The 16,007-nt window shown below is 46.8% G+C and overlaps 1 protein-coding gene across 1 annotated transcript in view; it reads left to right on the plus strand.

Annotated features, from left to right (window-relative positions):
* LOC117460097 (zinc finger matrin-type protein 4) overlaps nt 1–16,007 on the plus strand; it is a 66,955-nt gene that overhangs the window by 24,378 nt on the left and 26,570 nt on the right. The window contains exons 3-4 of the mRNA XM_034101332.2: nt 3,947–4,039; nt 9,873–10,050. Coding sequence (XP_033957223.1) covers nt 3,947–4,039; nt 9,873–10,050 — 271 coding nt within the window. The remainder of the gene's footprint in view (nt 1–3,946; nt 4,040–9,872; nt 10,051–16,007) is intronic.

Here is a 16,007-nt window from a genome sequence, read left to right on the forward strand (position 1 = left end):
CCCGCAGCACCTCCCACAGTAACTCCCTGGGAACCCGGTCATACGCCTTCTCCAAGTCTACAAAACACATGTAGACCGGATAAGCGTACTCCCAGGCCCCCTCCAGGATCCTTGCGAGAGTAAAAAGCTGATCCGTCGTTCCATAACCAGGACGGAATCCACATTGTTCCTCCTCAATCTGAGGTTCGACAATCGGCCTGACCCTCCTTTCGAATACCTTGGAGTAAACTTTCCTGGGGAGGCTGAGTAGTGTGATGCCTCTGTAATTGGCAAACACCCTCTGATCCCCCTTTTTAAAAAGGGGGACCACCACCCCGGTCTGCCACTCCTTCGGTACTGTTTCCGACTTCCACGCAACGTTAATGAGACGTGTCAACCATGACAGTCCCTCAACACCCAGAGCCTTCAGCATTTCCGGGCGGATCTCATCCACCCCCGGGGCTTTGCCACTGTGGAGTTGTTTGACGACCTCAGTGACCTCCCCCCGGGAGATTGGTGTTGATCCCCCGTCATACTCCAGCTCTGCCTCTAACATAGAGGGCGGAGTTGTCGGGTTCAGGAGTTCCTCAAAGTGCTCCTTCCAACGCCCTAACACTCCATCAGTTGAGGTCAACAACGTCCCATCCTTACTGTACACAGCTTGGATGGTCCCCTGCTTCCCCCTCCTGAGGTGTCGGACAGTTTTCCAGAACAACTTTGGTGCCGCCCGAAAGTCCTTCTCCATGTCTTCTCCGAACTTCTCCCACACCCGCTGCTTTGCCTCGGCCACGGATGAAGCTGCTGCCCTTCGGGCCTGTCGGTACCTTGCAACTGCCTCGGGAGTCCCCCGGGATAACAAATCCCTGAAGGCCTCCTTCTTCAGTCGGACGGCTTCCCTGACCACCGGTGTCCACCAGGAGGTTCGAGGGTTACCGCCCCTTGAGGCACCTAGGACCTTGAGACCACAGCTCCCCGCCGCGGCTTCGGCAATAGAGGCTTTGAACACCGACCACTCTGGTTCAATGTCCCCAACCTCCACAGGAATGCCCGAAAAGCTCCGCCGGAGGTGCGAGTTGAAGGCCTCCTGAACTTGGGCCTCCTCCAGACGTTCCGAGTTCACCCGAACTACACGTTTGGGCTTACCAGGTCTATCCAGAGGCTTCCCCCGCCACTCGACCCAACTCACCACCAGATGGTGATCAGTTGACAACTCCGCCCCTCTCTTTACCCGAGTGTCCAAAACATACGGCCTCAGGTCCGATGATACGATAACGAAATCGATCATGGACCTTCTGCCTAGGGTGCTCTGGTACCACGTACACTTATGAGCATCCTTATGTTCGAACATGGTGTTTGTTATGGCCAATCCATGACTAGCACAGAAGTCCAGTAACAAACCACCACTCCGGTTCAGATCAGGGGGGCCGTTCCTCCCAATCACGCCCCTCCAAGTGTCTCCATCATTGCCCGCGTTGAAGTCTCCCAGCATGATTAAAGAGTCCCCTTCAGGAGCCCCATACAGGACTCTTTCCAGGGTCTCCAAGAAGGCCGTATACTCTGAACTGCTGTTGGGTGCATAAGCACACACAACAGTCAGAGTTTTCCCCCCCATAACCCGCAGGCGTAGGGAGGCGACCCTCTCGTCCACTGGGGTAAACTCCAACAACGAAGCACCTAACCGGGGACTTGTGAGTATCCCCACACCCGCCCGGCGCCTCACACCTTGAGCAACTCCGGAGAAGAATAGAGTCCAACCCCTATCCAGAAGTAAGGTTCCAGAGCCGACGCTGTGCGTAGAGGTGAGCCCAACCAGATCCAACTGGTACCGCTCCACCTCCCGCACAAGCTCCGGCTCCTTCCCCCCCCAGAGAGGTGTTTTTAAGAACATAATCTAACCACATGCAAGTGCAGACATATGATATGCACATTTGAGCCCTGTTTGTGCAAAATAGATGGAACCTGCATGTTCTTTAATACTACAGTTGTGTAGTATAGGATTACAATTTGAATATTAAACCGTTAAACAGAAAAAAAAACTGTCCTCTGCCCTGTGTGTCTCCTCCAACTGGATTTGACACTGAGGAAAACAGCGGCAGAAGAGACAGAGACAGATCCTTTAGAGAAGGGCAGACGCCGAGGGTTAGTGCGGGGTAACCATGGTGACACAAGGTCCCGCTTTTAGCCCGTATCCCGGAGCCATCGACTGCATGACCATTTATACACCTATAAACACAAGGATACACTCAGACACACCAACACACACAAGCACTGACAAAATGCATTAAAGTAGTCTGACAAGTGAGGAGGCATGGGGCAGGCGGGGGGGATTTATTCTCCCCGGGGCAGACGATCCAATCTAAGCACTGAGGCAGCCAGTCCAGAGTCTTGTCACTCTCCCATGCCATTTCTTTGTGCCGTTCTCAGCCATTATACATTTAAACGTATACTTTTCCACCCATCAACAGCAAAGTGTTTCCTTCACATGTCATTTCAGTTCTGGCGGATAAAGCCATTTTTTCTTTTTTTAATATATGGTTTGTCACTTTTAATCAATTCCATCCCTTATCAATCAATGTTCAACCTTGAAGCTTTGTAACCCCAATTCTATCCCTGCATTGTATTATCATAATTTATATTTGACTCAATATGTGACGGTATACATTATATTTCTTTGACAGTGTCAACACTTGCTTCTGGAAAATTGTCGCAGCACTGGAATTTATAGATAATAATAGTTGTCACATTGTAGAAAGGAGTGAAGGTCACAGAGCATGACAATAAAAGGATATGTATAGAACGAGATAGACACACACACACACGCACGTGCGCACACGCACACGCACACACACACACAGCGGTCTTAACACATACACTAATCTTTACCCTGCAGCATGTCCAGAGATTTTCATTGTTCTGAAATAAAGTGAGAGTTAGCAGCTTCAAGTAACAGCTCACTTATCACAGCTTATAGAGAAAAGGCAAGGCAAGTTTATTTATATAGGACCTTTCAACACAAGGCAATTCAAAGTGCTTTACAAAAAACGAAAGACATTAAGAAAATGGCATTTAAAATCAGTCATTAAAAAGAAAAGATAATAAAAGAAACATTAAAAGAAGTTAAAAGTTACAGTGCAGTTTAAGATGTGAATAGTTCAATTAAAAGCAGCAGCAAAAAGAAAAGTCTTTAGTCAGGATTTAAAAGTACTAAGAGTTGCAGCGGACCTGCAGGTTTCTGGGAGTTTGTTCCAGATATTTGGAGCATAATAACTGAACGCTGCTTCTCCATGTTTAGTTCTGACTCTGGGGACAGAAAGCTGACCAGTCCCTGAAGACCTGAGAGATCTGGATGGTTCATAATTTAGCAGGAGGTCAGAAATGTATTTTGGGCCTAAACCATTCAAAGAAAACAAAAACACCCACAGCCAGGTGGGCCGAAAACACAACAATATCAATGAAGCAACACGAACACTAACAGTTCAAAGTACTTGAACTGTAAAGCTCACTAATAGCTTTTTTTATATTGTACACTCATATATTCCAATTATAATCATAGCTTAAATTATATTAATCATGATTCCACAAAAGGGCTCTTTACCTTTCTATTTCACAAAGCCACTAGGATATCATTGTTTACATTGTACCGCCCTTTAAACGATTGCCTCACTTAATTTAGCACTTTACAGAGCCAGTGTGCACAGGTGAAATAAAGAGCCCTCCCACCACTCTCCCTTCCCCAACATCTGACTCAGGGCTCCCAAAAAGCTGAGGCTGGCCCGGACCATTAGTCACCTAGCCGGGAGCAAAACCGTCTGCTAGTATTATCAACTGCAGCAGAGATAAAAGCTTGGAGGAAATGGCCGAGGTGGAGTGACAGTCATTGATTTTGGTTTCCACTTGGCTCAGTTGATAAAATAAATCTCAGTTCACTGTCTGACACTCTTACTCTCTCTAACTGTCTTTTTATCAGAGCAAGAAGCATGCCAACAAGGTACGTCTGTTCTACATGCTTCACCCAGAAGATGGAGGACCCCCTTCCAAGAGACTGCGGCCAGATAACCCAGTAAGCTCCCTGCATGTGTGTGTTTCTGTGTCTGTGTTGCATCTTTCATACAATGCTATTTACATTTTATTTCGACTTTCAAGCTAAACATGTAGTATCAGTGCACGGAATTACCTTAAAGACGTAACATTTTGTGGTACAATCTCAAGCTGAAATAACTCTGAAGATGTGTTGGGAAACACAATTATCTGCATGCTGAAATGTGTGGCTTTATGCTGTAGTTGACAAACAGAGTTGACTTGTCTTTGTCTAATCCTTTCCTGGGCCTGTCCACTCTCTGGCTCGGCCATTGCAGCTCATGGGAATATTTGTTTGATCTATTGTCTGCACTTGTGCGTTATAATTCTCCCAAAAGAGGTTTTGCCTGGTGTTTCTGGCTAGATTTAGTGAGTGCAGACGCCACCAAGCAGCATTTTATCGGACTATTGCAGGCTTTGACTAGGGAGGTCAGTGCATTGCTGATATTTGTGAGTCTGTCTTTGTGTTGAAGGTTTGAAATAGTTTTGTTGTTCTCTTTTCTGCAACTGTAGCCAAAGCTGAGGTTGCATTTGTATCCACAGTTAGTTGATGGAGCAAAAAAGGCCATCTAGCGTTGATTCAATGTTGACTTTGTATATGTGCATCTTTGTGTGTTTGCGTCGGTGAAAAGAAATGTGGCTATTGTATCCAGGGAGCTTTACTATAGTGCATTGTGTGCCCCATTTCTCCAGCAAGCCCATAAGTCCCACATGGCATAATACACACATACACAATACATTTACTTTGAGGACACAGCTGGTGGAAAAATAAAGCTTATCAAACTAACTGACAAATCAGAGAGAGTGGAGAGAGAGAGAGAGAGGAAGAGGTGGGGCGGCTCTAAAAACGGCACAGTACCACAGCTAGCCCAAGACCCTAAGCCCACGGCCAATTAGCTTTGAACGGCAATGACCCTCTGTCCTCCAAAGACAGGACATTCATAATAAAAACTCAAATATTTGCAAACATTAAGTATAAGTGATTTCAGACTGCCCTTCATAAATAGGTAATGAACCGTTTTGAACCCTGACATATTATGTGTGTGATTTTTGGCTCCATCCTCTCAGCCAGCATATGTATAAAGTCTCATTGAATAACTCTATCAGTCTAGATGCTGAGAATATTTCCAAAATAGATAAAGAACTGTAAGCCATTAACATCCAGGTCATGCTCGAAAAGAACTAGTGTTTATTGCTATTACCGCCGCACTTGAAGGTAGAGTGACAAGCCAGTCTTCATAGAGAGAAGAGAGAGGCGATAATTGCTTAAATATGCGGATAAAAGCAACACATATTTAGACAGTTGCTCATGAAAGGCATTCATACTTTTGCAATCGTTTTGACACATGAAAAGTTGCATAAAGAGTTTTAGATGAGCTTTAGAGAAGTTCAAAACTGTTTGAAATATTGAACAATCGCTTTGTGAAGGGTGTGAATGTTGGATTGAAAGTAGTGGAAATTGTCAGACACAGCTTCCTTATACCGAGCAAGGGAAATGATGGGGGGAAGCAGGTTTATAAATCTTTTCAGAATAATGTAATAGTGTAAAACTCTGGAAATGGGCATTAATGTTTCTTAGTTCACCCATGTTCCTTAGTGTACTTAGATGTATTAAAGTCAAACTATTGGGCATGTCAAGGGCATATGGCTTTACAACTGTACTGTAGGAACACACCTGCGTCTCCATCTGTCTCCCTAAGTGAATAAGACATGACTCAGCCCCTCATACGGGACACTGAACAGACCATGTGCACGCTCATGTACACACTCACCTCATCTGCCGTACAGTAACGCACCGTGACTGCCTCAGCTATAGCAATTTGCTCGTAACCTTTCACGCAGAGATGTGACATTGATTATCCGACAATGCTGCAAAACTGATTGAAGATGGAAGCTCCTCCAGAGATGAAATTCTCATCATACAACTTGGGATTTTCGTCTTTCAACTCTTTCATCGTGTTCTCTTATCTCCCAGTTTTCTAATCTTTTTTTCTTACACTTTATTTGAGTGTTTTTGCCCTCTGTTCTCTTACTGATTGACATGCTGCATTCCAATGGGAACAGCAGAGAAAGATTTTCCCAGAGTGAATGAAATGCCAGCGTCTACCCAGTGCAAAAATGCCGTGCCTTGAAGTGTGTGCGTGTGCGTGTGTGTGTGTGTGTGAGAGAGTGTGTGTGAAAGTGTCAGAGAACAAACAGAGAAAGTAGGTCATAAAGGTGCTCCCAGATGAAAGGGGAGGGGACTTTATCCGTTTTTCCCCCCCGATTTTCCACCGTGCTCTTTCTCCGTCTGTGCAGTTTTTTACCTGCGCAAAAGGGCAAGAGATAACAAAATGTGTTTTTCTCGCCTATTATTTTCCTCTAATGCTATATCTGCACTCTGGGTCCTTTTAATTTACACTTTCAGCACTCCTTCACATTCCAAATGAGAGTGTCTGTTTCCTGTGCTGCTCAATGTGTATATTTAGAAATGTTTCCCACAGCGCCTCCACACAGAGCAGTTGGAGAAGTAAGGAGGAGCAGAGAGAAAGCAAAACAGAAGGAGAGGAAGATTAACACAGCTAATTAGGAGTCTATTGTTTGCTGCACGAGCAACATGAAACCAACCCAACACAAAATATTCTGCGATACACAGGCATCACTAACAGGCTGTGGATAAACAGGCAGACATGCAGCATTGCACACACAAACAGAAACACACTCGACAATTAGGTCGCATGCAAATCAGTCTCAACAGATGTGCGAGGTACGACAGGTAGAAGCAAAATAGAAAGGAAAATTGAAACGAGCAGAGGCAGGAATCTAGAAAACTAAAATGAAGAAACAGAAAGGTTGATGACTTTCAGCGGAGAGCGATGATGGAGGAAAACAGTGAGTCAGAGATGCTGTTTATTGTTTGAAGTGGCGTAGTGGAGTGGCAGCTGTAATGAGATGACACTTATTCATATGTCATTCAGCCACACACTCAAGATTGTTTAAAACCTTCTCCGCACTGTCACTAAATCCCTCGTGTAACATTGTCATTGAGCGACAGGATTTGTTCTACCGTCTTCTTTCATGAAGACGCTTCTTTGTGTTTTAGTCCCTTTGCGGTCGACTGATGCTTTTACTTTTCAGTGTGTTTCTGCCACTGAGACTCATCTCAGCCTCTTTGTCCGGAGTAAAACAAAAAATGCAGTTTTGGGACATTGGCTCACTGTGGTTGATTTCCCCCATCCTGGTGCAACAAGATTTCAGTAGAACAAGATCTCAGCAGTGCTGCCAACGGGAGAGAATAAGTAGACAAAGTAGGTGAGGGGGGGAAGTGTATAGGAAAGAGCAATAGGATGACTAGTGAAAAAGACAAGAGGAGGAGCAGAACGTACACATTAGAGAGGAGGTGGAAGAGAACAAGGGGGAGATGGTAATGAGGAAGCGGGGGAAATGTAGGTGAAAAGGATGTAATGGAGGAGAGGAGAGGAGACTTGTCCTCATGGGTGCTGACTATGATTAATGAAGACTATGAGTTAAGTATAGGGAAGCCATATTTACTTAACATATTGTAGATCAAAACAAAACTTGCCTTTATCTTCATTTGGCAACTTGAGACAATGCTTCATAATAAAGCACAACAAAATGAATTTGTAGTGACTGAGAAGGAAAGGGAAATTGAGTTTACTGGTGGAGATGGGGGGGGTGGACCAGTTCATAGCTAGCTCTTAATATGATCACAGCGGGGACAGACACGGGGGAGAAGTGGAGGCGAGGCGAGAGGGAGGAGGAGTGGAGGTGGCAAGGGCCTGCCAATATAGATAAATATTTCATCCCACAACACACAGAGTCACTGAGACTGGTGCCCAGAGGGGGGGGGGGGGGGGGGGCAGAGAGGGAGGGAGAGAAAAAGGCAAGGCAATGACAAAAAGCAAGAGAAGAAGAGTGAGAGAAACAGAAAGCATTAGAAAAAGAAAGCAGGGACAGCTGAGGGACAAAGCTAGGCCTGGGAGGTAAAGGTGTCCTTAAGTCGCACATTCACTGTCCGTGATGCTAACCAGGGCTGACACACGACACACACAAACACACAGAAAAACAGAGCACACACTCACAGACTTAGATATGGTGTTGTGACGCTGACACTTTTCTATTATTGTCCTCTGTCTCGCTGAGACCAACGTTTCTCTCCTACATCTCAATTTGACACTAGAGTGCCATTGTAAAGAGAAAAAACAGAGATAGAAAAAGGGAGGAATGTGCAAACCAAAAAAGAGTTCACATGAGGCAAAGAAAGACTTAAAGAGAATTCAAGTCTGGATGAACAGACAGCGAGAGGGTGGAGGTGCAATATGAGCAGCAAGAAGAAGAAACACACTGGGGGAAAAGTTGTGTAGAATTTAAAAAGGTTTGGCTCTGAAACCGTGAAATACTGCTTTTCTTCAAACAGGAATTCAAAAAATATAAATGTAAATCATCCCCGTTTCCATGTATTTATATGTATATGAGAAAGCTGAACATCACACCCATATGTGATTGCGATATCTAATTCTGAAATCTTGGACATTAAGTATTAATATGCTGAATAACAGCCACTCCTCTGGCAAGGCCGTCCACAAGTTGTTGGAGCTGCTGGGATTCCATTCAGCCAAGGGGCATTAGTGAGGTCAGGGACTGATGTCGGACGATGAGGCCGGGCTGACAGTCCGTCTTATTTCTTCCCAAAGGTGTTTGATGGGGTTGAGGTCAGGTCTTCGTGCAGGCCAGTCAACTTGTTTTTCACCACACTCAGAAAAACAAGTCTTTCATCAAACCCTTGCTGTATGCATGGGGACAGGAAAGGGCCTATTCACCACAGAGTTGAAAAACACAAGAGAATTGTGTGATGAAGAATTTCAATTTTCTTTAACTGGAACTACAAGGAGCTTAGCCCAAACACTGCTGTGGAGACATACTTTTAGTGTCTTCCATAACTGCCCTTTGTGTCTTAGTGTTGTAGATTATGTTGTGATTTATCTTAGTTTAGAAGGAATATGTGCATGATAGGAGCAAGGTTTACAGGCAATTGTCCTATTACATCAGTTATTACCCCATATTTCCATAATTGAATCCCTTTTTATTGACGTGCAGTCCACAATATATTGTTTTTCCCTCGAGTTTAGTTCCCATATATGGCATAAACAAACTGAAAAAGCTATAGAGGTGTGCCTGTGTATTTGTGTATATTTGCAGGCGAGAGTTTGTTTGTTTGTACATTTGTGTCAATCAGGCGGTTGGTCTTTTTGTTTGTGTTCGCTCCCTCCCATGGGGAAGAACTCCCCCTCATCATTAGCAATGATCCAGCGGCGGTGAAAGGGCCAAGCCACAGTCTCAGCCCAGAGAGAGATGCATATTTGATCAGCCTCCTCTTTGCTCTCTCTCTCTGTGTGTGTGTGTGTGTGTGTGTGTGTGTGTGTGTGTGTGTGTGTGTGTGTGTGTGTGTGTGTGTGTGTGTGTGTGTGTGTGTGTGTGTGTGTGTGTGTGTGTGTGTGTGTGTGTGTGTGTGTGTGTGTGTGTGTGTGTGTGTGTGTGTGTGTGTGTGTGTGTGTGTGTGTGTGTGTGTGTGTGTGTGTGTGTGTGTGTGTGTGTGTGTGTGTGTGAGAAACAGACAGTCCACGAGGTCTCATCTCCCCCTGCCTTTTCTCACCTTCAACTCTCGCTGCCTCTCTTCTTCACCTCCACCAATCTCTTTTCTTTTTCATCTCCCTCGACCCCTCCACCCATATGGTTCATTTTGGTCTCAAATGACCTCTCCCTCCCTCCCTTGTCTCTCTCCTTTACCTTCTCCCCCCTCTGCTCTCCTCCTGTAGGAATGTTCAGAGACCGAGGTGGACAGGAACAAGTGCTGTACGCTGTGTAACATGTTCTTCACTTCCGCCATTGTGGCCCAGTCGCACTACCAAGGCAAAACCCACGCCAAGAGAGTCCGCCTGGTGCTGGGGGAGCAGCCCAGCCTGCCCTCAGCCATGACCAGCCCCACAAACACAGGTATTGCACACCTTTACTTTAAGTATATTTTGATGCCGATACTTCTGTACTTTTACTTAAGTAAGATTGTATACGCACGACTTGACTTCTTCTTCTTCCACCACTGCATCAGTCGAGTTTGTAGGGAAAGAAAGAGAAAAGAGTATAATCCAGATCCTGTCCTTTTACTGGTCAGACCTGAAAGTGAAACTTGACACGTCTAATCTATAAAACAACTGACTGTAAACCAGTGCTTTGGTGATCAGCTGTTTCTACACAAGCTGATCAATACCTCTATTGAATTCCGATCATGCTGTTTGAACACTGACTCCCAAAAGTAATTACCTTAGTCGAAAAGACACCTCACCTCTGCTCGCACACGCTTCTGTAATCCACACATCTAGTTTTTGCAACTTTTGCACTGGAGTGAGAATTATTTTGAGTTCAAAGCATACATTTTTTATCAGAAGTGGATTTGGAAAGCTTTAGTCATGCTTCAGTCAAAATGTCTAGCCTGGATATCAGAGGGAAATGTCTGGGAATGCTAACATGCCAGAGGCCAGGAAGTTACACTTTGAAGGTGAAGCTCACAGACAGCCTTTCATGTGTAAAGGTCTTGTGGTAAGTATAAAACAATGATTTTTCTAATAGTCAGTGCTCGTGTGTCGTCTCCAGTGGAGCTTTACATAATGAGGTTCAAATGTGAATTCAAAGAGTATTCACAGCGCTATAAACACACAATGGCCACAAAATGGAGTGTTATAATCAAGCCGAGTGACTTCTGCTAAACTTTGGCCCACTTTGAAGAAGTGTCACTTCTGTGCTTCCGCTGCCGTGGAGTTTGCGTGGTTTTGTGACAGTGGGACCTGGAGGAAACAAGAGAACAAGAACAAGAAGAGAGAAAGAGTGACCTGGGAGAGAAGAAGAGGATTTCAGGAGAGATTAAAGTCAAAAGTGGCCTTCATGATCGCTCTGAGATGAGCGCTCCGCAAAAGATGCACAGCCAAGCTGACAGGCTTGAGCGGACAGAAAGACATGCTCATGCACACACACAATCCTCAGAAACACACATCAGCAGGATGACTTATACATGCACATTCAAATTAGACATTCACTTGCTTCTCAGGACACATGGACACTAATATACACACAGAAACACACACATCAACACAGAGCACACAGTGAGAGAGAGGAAGCAAAGGCCATGTGTGTTGGAGAAGCCCTTGAGAGGTGGAGAGCAGAAGCTGTACCTGCACTCCCTCCCCTTTCACACACACACACACACACACACACACACACACACTCCAAACCACCACCTCCTCCTCCTCCTCCTGCGCACACACTATCACGCACACTTCCTGTGCCCCATTCCGTGAAAAACACTTACTTCTGCTCCACTGTGATGAGATCAGAGTCATGGGAGAAAGGGAAGGGTGGGAAAACAAGGGACGGAGAGGAACATTGCACCAGAGGAGCTCGGCTCAGCACGATTTGTGCCACAGAGCTGTCAGAGCTCAGGATCTTCACTCATGCACAGACACACACACAAACACACACAGGACTGCTGCACCAGAGATTTTTGGATGAACTGTTTCAGGACGGAAAAATGAAATGACAGTCGAAGAGTTTACTGGGTTGAGTTCTGTAAGTGAGATGATAGTGTGGCGAAGGCAAACACAAGCAAAGGGAATGTGAGTGGGTGTGGCTGGTGAGTTGAGCGGAGACACAGCCATAGATACAGTTACTATGTGAACAGAGCCCGAATATACATCAAGGTATGAGCAACCAATCAGTGTGCAGGGCTAGAGTCAGGTCAACACAGGCACACGCACAAAAAAGAATACTCATGGTCACTGGCCAAAACTTCACGAGTGCTCTTCATTTATTATCAGTCACCTGATGGTTATTGTGAAAGAAGTGTTATGACTCAAATTTGGGCTCAAAAGCATGTGTGTGTGGGCTTTTGTCCATCAATATCAAATGTTTAAAACCTGTGTTATTGTGCACTCAAAGTGGTTCTCGTCATTGACACATTGTAGATCGCAAATCGGCACATTTGGACATGCCATCTGTCATTATGAGCTTTCACACACGATTTGGCTGTGGACCTAGCACCCCCTCACTGTGATCAGATACAGAGTTTGAGCAGAGAGGATTCCTTTAGAACACACACACACACACACACACACACACACACACACACACACACACACACACACACACACACACACACACACACACACACACACACACACACACACACACACACACACACACACACACACACACACACACACACACACACACAGCCTACTCTGGAGCTTTAATCATTCTTACACAATCACAGGTATTCACACATATGCATTATACATTCATTACATTACATGTTACTTGTTAGACGCTTTTATCCAAAGCAACTTACATACTTAATACTGTGGACAATCCCCACAGAAGCAATTTGGGGTGAAGTGTCTTGCCCAGGGACACAACGACATGCTGACTGCAGTGGGGTTTGAACCTGTGCTCCCCTGAGCCGAACATCAACACACTAGTATCCACTGCGCCACAGCCTCCCACATTCAAACCGCCACCCAATCAGCCAAATGCACACAGACACACACAGACGCAGTCTTCGCTGCGTGAGACACAACCGTGTCCTGTGGACAAGTCAGTGCCTGTTGGCTATTAATGGGCAATCACCATGGTAACCAGTGTCATGTCACGAGTAGCAGGTCACCTGGAAGTTTGCCATTTCTTGTTTCTTTTTTTTCCATTTCCCAGTTTATTTCCTCATAGAGGAAAATAAATGAAGGGGAGAGGAGAGGAGAGGAGAGATAGGGATGAAAGGGGAGGAAATATTAGATGAAAGGATGTAGGTAAAAAAAAAAAATAGAGCAGGAAGGTTCAGACGTAGTAGATGTTAGTGGAAAGCACAGTCTGCTCTCTGGATTGCTGATTCCTCCTGACCCTCATCTATGTTTCACAGATGTGACCTGCTGCAATCTGCCGCTCCATCAGTAACCTACAGCTCTCACATTTAGTGGGTATTTAATCAGTTTTTATTTTTTTTCAGAAAGACAGTGTCTGCATCTGTTCGATATGAATACATGAATGAATGAATGTCCCTGTTAATGTTATTTAATCATTATATTTAGATTTGATGTGATTGTTCTCATTCATAACACTCCGTTCGATGTCTCACTATGGGATGCGCCTCAACGTGTATGCAAACGGAAGCATCAATCTCATTATGCCAATCCTGATTGGCTGGTGATCTTGACGTCTACGTCAGGGAATCCACCCACCCTTTAAGTAGCTTGCGCTACGACGCAGCGTCATTCAAACACCTCTTCTCGTTTTATCAGTAACCGGGCTAGCTTAACGGTCCACAGACTGAACCCAAAACATTCGGTCGACGGGCGCTTGCCGGTTACTTTTTTGCTTTGCAAGAAGACTGAGCAATATTAACACACCAGTTAATATTGTAATCTGCCTCGCCGTTTCTTTCTGTCGAAATAATGGTACGGTTTGATTTTTTCTTCAAGCTAGTAACATACCTGTTGCTAGTTTGTTCTTCCCTCCACACCGACACCACGGTAAAGAGGACGTTCTCTTTTCTCTCTCACACCAGAGGAGACAGAGATAAAAGAAGGTATTAACACACCAGTTAATATTCTTTAAAGAATAAAATCTACACCGTCGCCTTTTTTCCTTTCGGACTAACGGCAAGGTTGGATTTTTTCTCAGTAACGTACCTGTTACTAGCGCGTCCACTCCACGCCGACACCCCGGCGATCGAAGATGGACCCTTCTCTCCCTCACACCAGAGGAGTCAGGGACTCGGAGGCTCGGCTATGCGGCTGCGGGTTTAAGATTTCAGGCACAGACTCACACCGGGTCTGCTCGTCCTGCCTCGGGCTGGAACACGCCCGGGAGGCTATCGATAACCCCGGCTCGTGCGGGCATTGTACCCGCTTCACCATTAAGAGCCTCCGCCGACGGTTAGCACGCCAAGCTGCCAAGTCGGGACAGGACCTCCTCATGTCCGCTGATTCGCCGTCCGGCAATCAAGACATGGTGGCGTCCGCCGCAGAGATTGAGCCCCACGCTATGTCAGACTGGGGCTCAACAACAGCGACAGCCGCTGAACCGGAGCCCCACGCCGTTTCAGGCTGGGACCTGGTGGTGGCAAGAGCTGCGAGAGCGGAGCCCCGCGCTGTGTCAAGCTGGGGCTCCCAACGCACTGCGTCCAGGCTGGACATCCCATGGCCTGAAGTGGCCAAGGAGACCTCCAGATCTCGCTACGAGGGGAAGAACTTGCCCCAAGCAGCGAGGATGAAGAGGCAGCTCCTTCCAGTCTTTCCGGAGATGCTGGACGAGGTGTCGGTCTCGTGGAGAGACCGTCCCTTTAGCAACAAGGCCCCAATCCAGGGTGCCTCCTCCCTGGACTGTGACGGTATGGAGAGGCTCGGCCTGCTCCGCATGCCGCCCATGGAACCCCTGGTGGCAGCCCACCTCCAACCGAGGCTGGCTTCGACACCGAGCAGGAACCCCATGCTACCGGCAAAGGCCTACCAGGCAGAGCTCTGCGAAGACATGTCGAGCAAACCTGAGCCTGCCGTGTGGGACGAGATCGCAGCGATCACAGACATTTGCCTCCCTGTGCAGCGCTGTGCAGTCCAAGCCACGGGCAAAGCACTGGGAATGATGGTGGTACAGGAGAGAGCCAGGTGGCTCAACGTGACCAACCTTCCAGACCGGGAAAAAGAGGATGTTCTGGATATGCCTATTGTTCCGAGGGCATATTTGGCTCCGCTCTAGCTTCAATGCAGCTGAGGTGCGAGTCAAAAACGAAGGGAGACGAGGCTCTCCAGCTCTGTCTCCCCGAAAGGGTCCAGCCGCCACCTCCAATGGTCCCGCGGCAGGCCTTCACCCAAGCTGTCTCACGTCCTGCCCGGTTCAAAATACCGAAGCAGCAGAGACCGCAGCCCGTCCCGGGTCCCCAGCCCAGGCACGAGGCAAGAAGGAGCTGGACAAGAAAATCTCCGGTTCCGGCAGCTGCCACTCAGGCGCAGCTGACCCAGGTTTTCAGCCACCAGGCGAGGAAGAAGAAGCGGGCGGCCTGACAGCCTCCTCTCCTCTCCTCGATGAAGGAGCTGGAAGTTCCCTGTTCCCCAGCTCCGGAGAACGTTCCAGTGTTGGATGCTCATGTGTTTTCGGGGTGCCACCATGCCCCCATCTTCCCGCCGCCTCGAGTGATGCCAGAACGTCATCCTCAAGTTTGCGCCATCGGGGAAATGGACTTAACATCGAAGACAGCAAGTTCCGCTGCCTGTTTAAGTCACAAACACATGTCATCATTGTTGTTTCCTAATAAATCATTTTACACTGTCGTTTCCAGGCTTGAAGCCAAGGGCGCAGTCAATAAAAATGAAAAGAAAAACAATAAAAACAATAAACAGTCTGTTGTCTGCCCCTCTTTTGAGAGCGGCTACGGCCTCTCTCAAAAGGCGGACAATAGACGTGATTGTGAAGGCACCACCGCCACGCGCATGCGCAGTGTCGGCCGGGGTTGTCAACCTGGGGTACCGCCGTGTTCAGACACTAGAGGGCCCCATAACACAACAAATAGAGACACTGAGGGCAGACGACAGAGCTGTGACATCACCGCTCGCTTTGAGAAGCGAAAAGTGGAGGATGCTCACAGATTCTGCTTGGGTTTTCAAGACAGTAACACGGGGCTACAGGCTCCAATTCGCTGTCACCCCCCCTCACTTGTCGGGCATTCTGTATTCACAGCCCGGGGAGAGTCGGCCCATATTCTAGAGCAAGATATTTTCTCGCTACTAGAAAAGAAGGCTATATCGCTAATACCCACCGAACAGAATCAGAGCGGCTTTTATTCCAAGTATTTCCTCGTTCCCAAACGGGGAGGGAACGGAATTCGGCCTATACTAGATTTGAGAGCTCTGAACAAA

Source organism: Pseudochaenichthys georgianus, chromosome 15 (genome assembly GCF_902827115.2).
Source record: "Pseudochaenichthys georgianus chromosome 15, fPseGeo1.2, whole genome shotgun sequence".
Lineage (NCBI taxonomy): Eukaryota > Metazoa > Chordata > Actinopteri > Perciformes > Channichthyidae > Pseudochaenichthys > Pseudochaenichthys georgianus.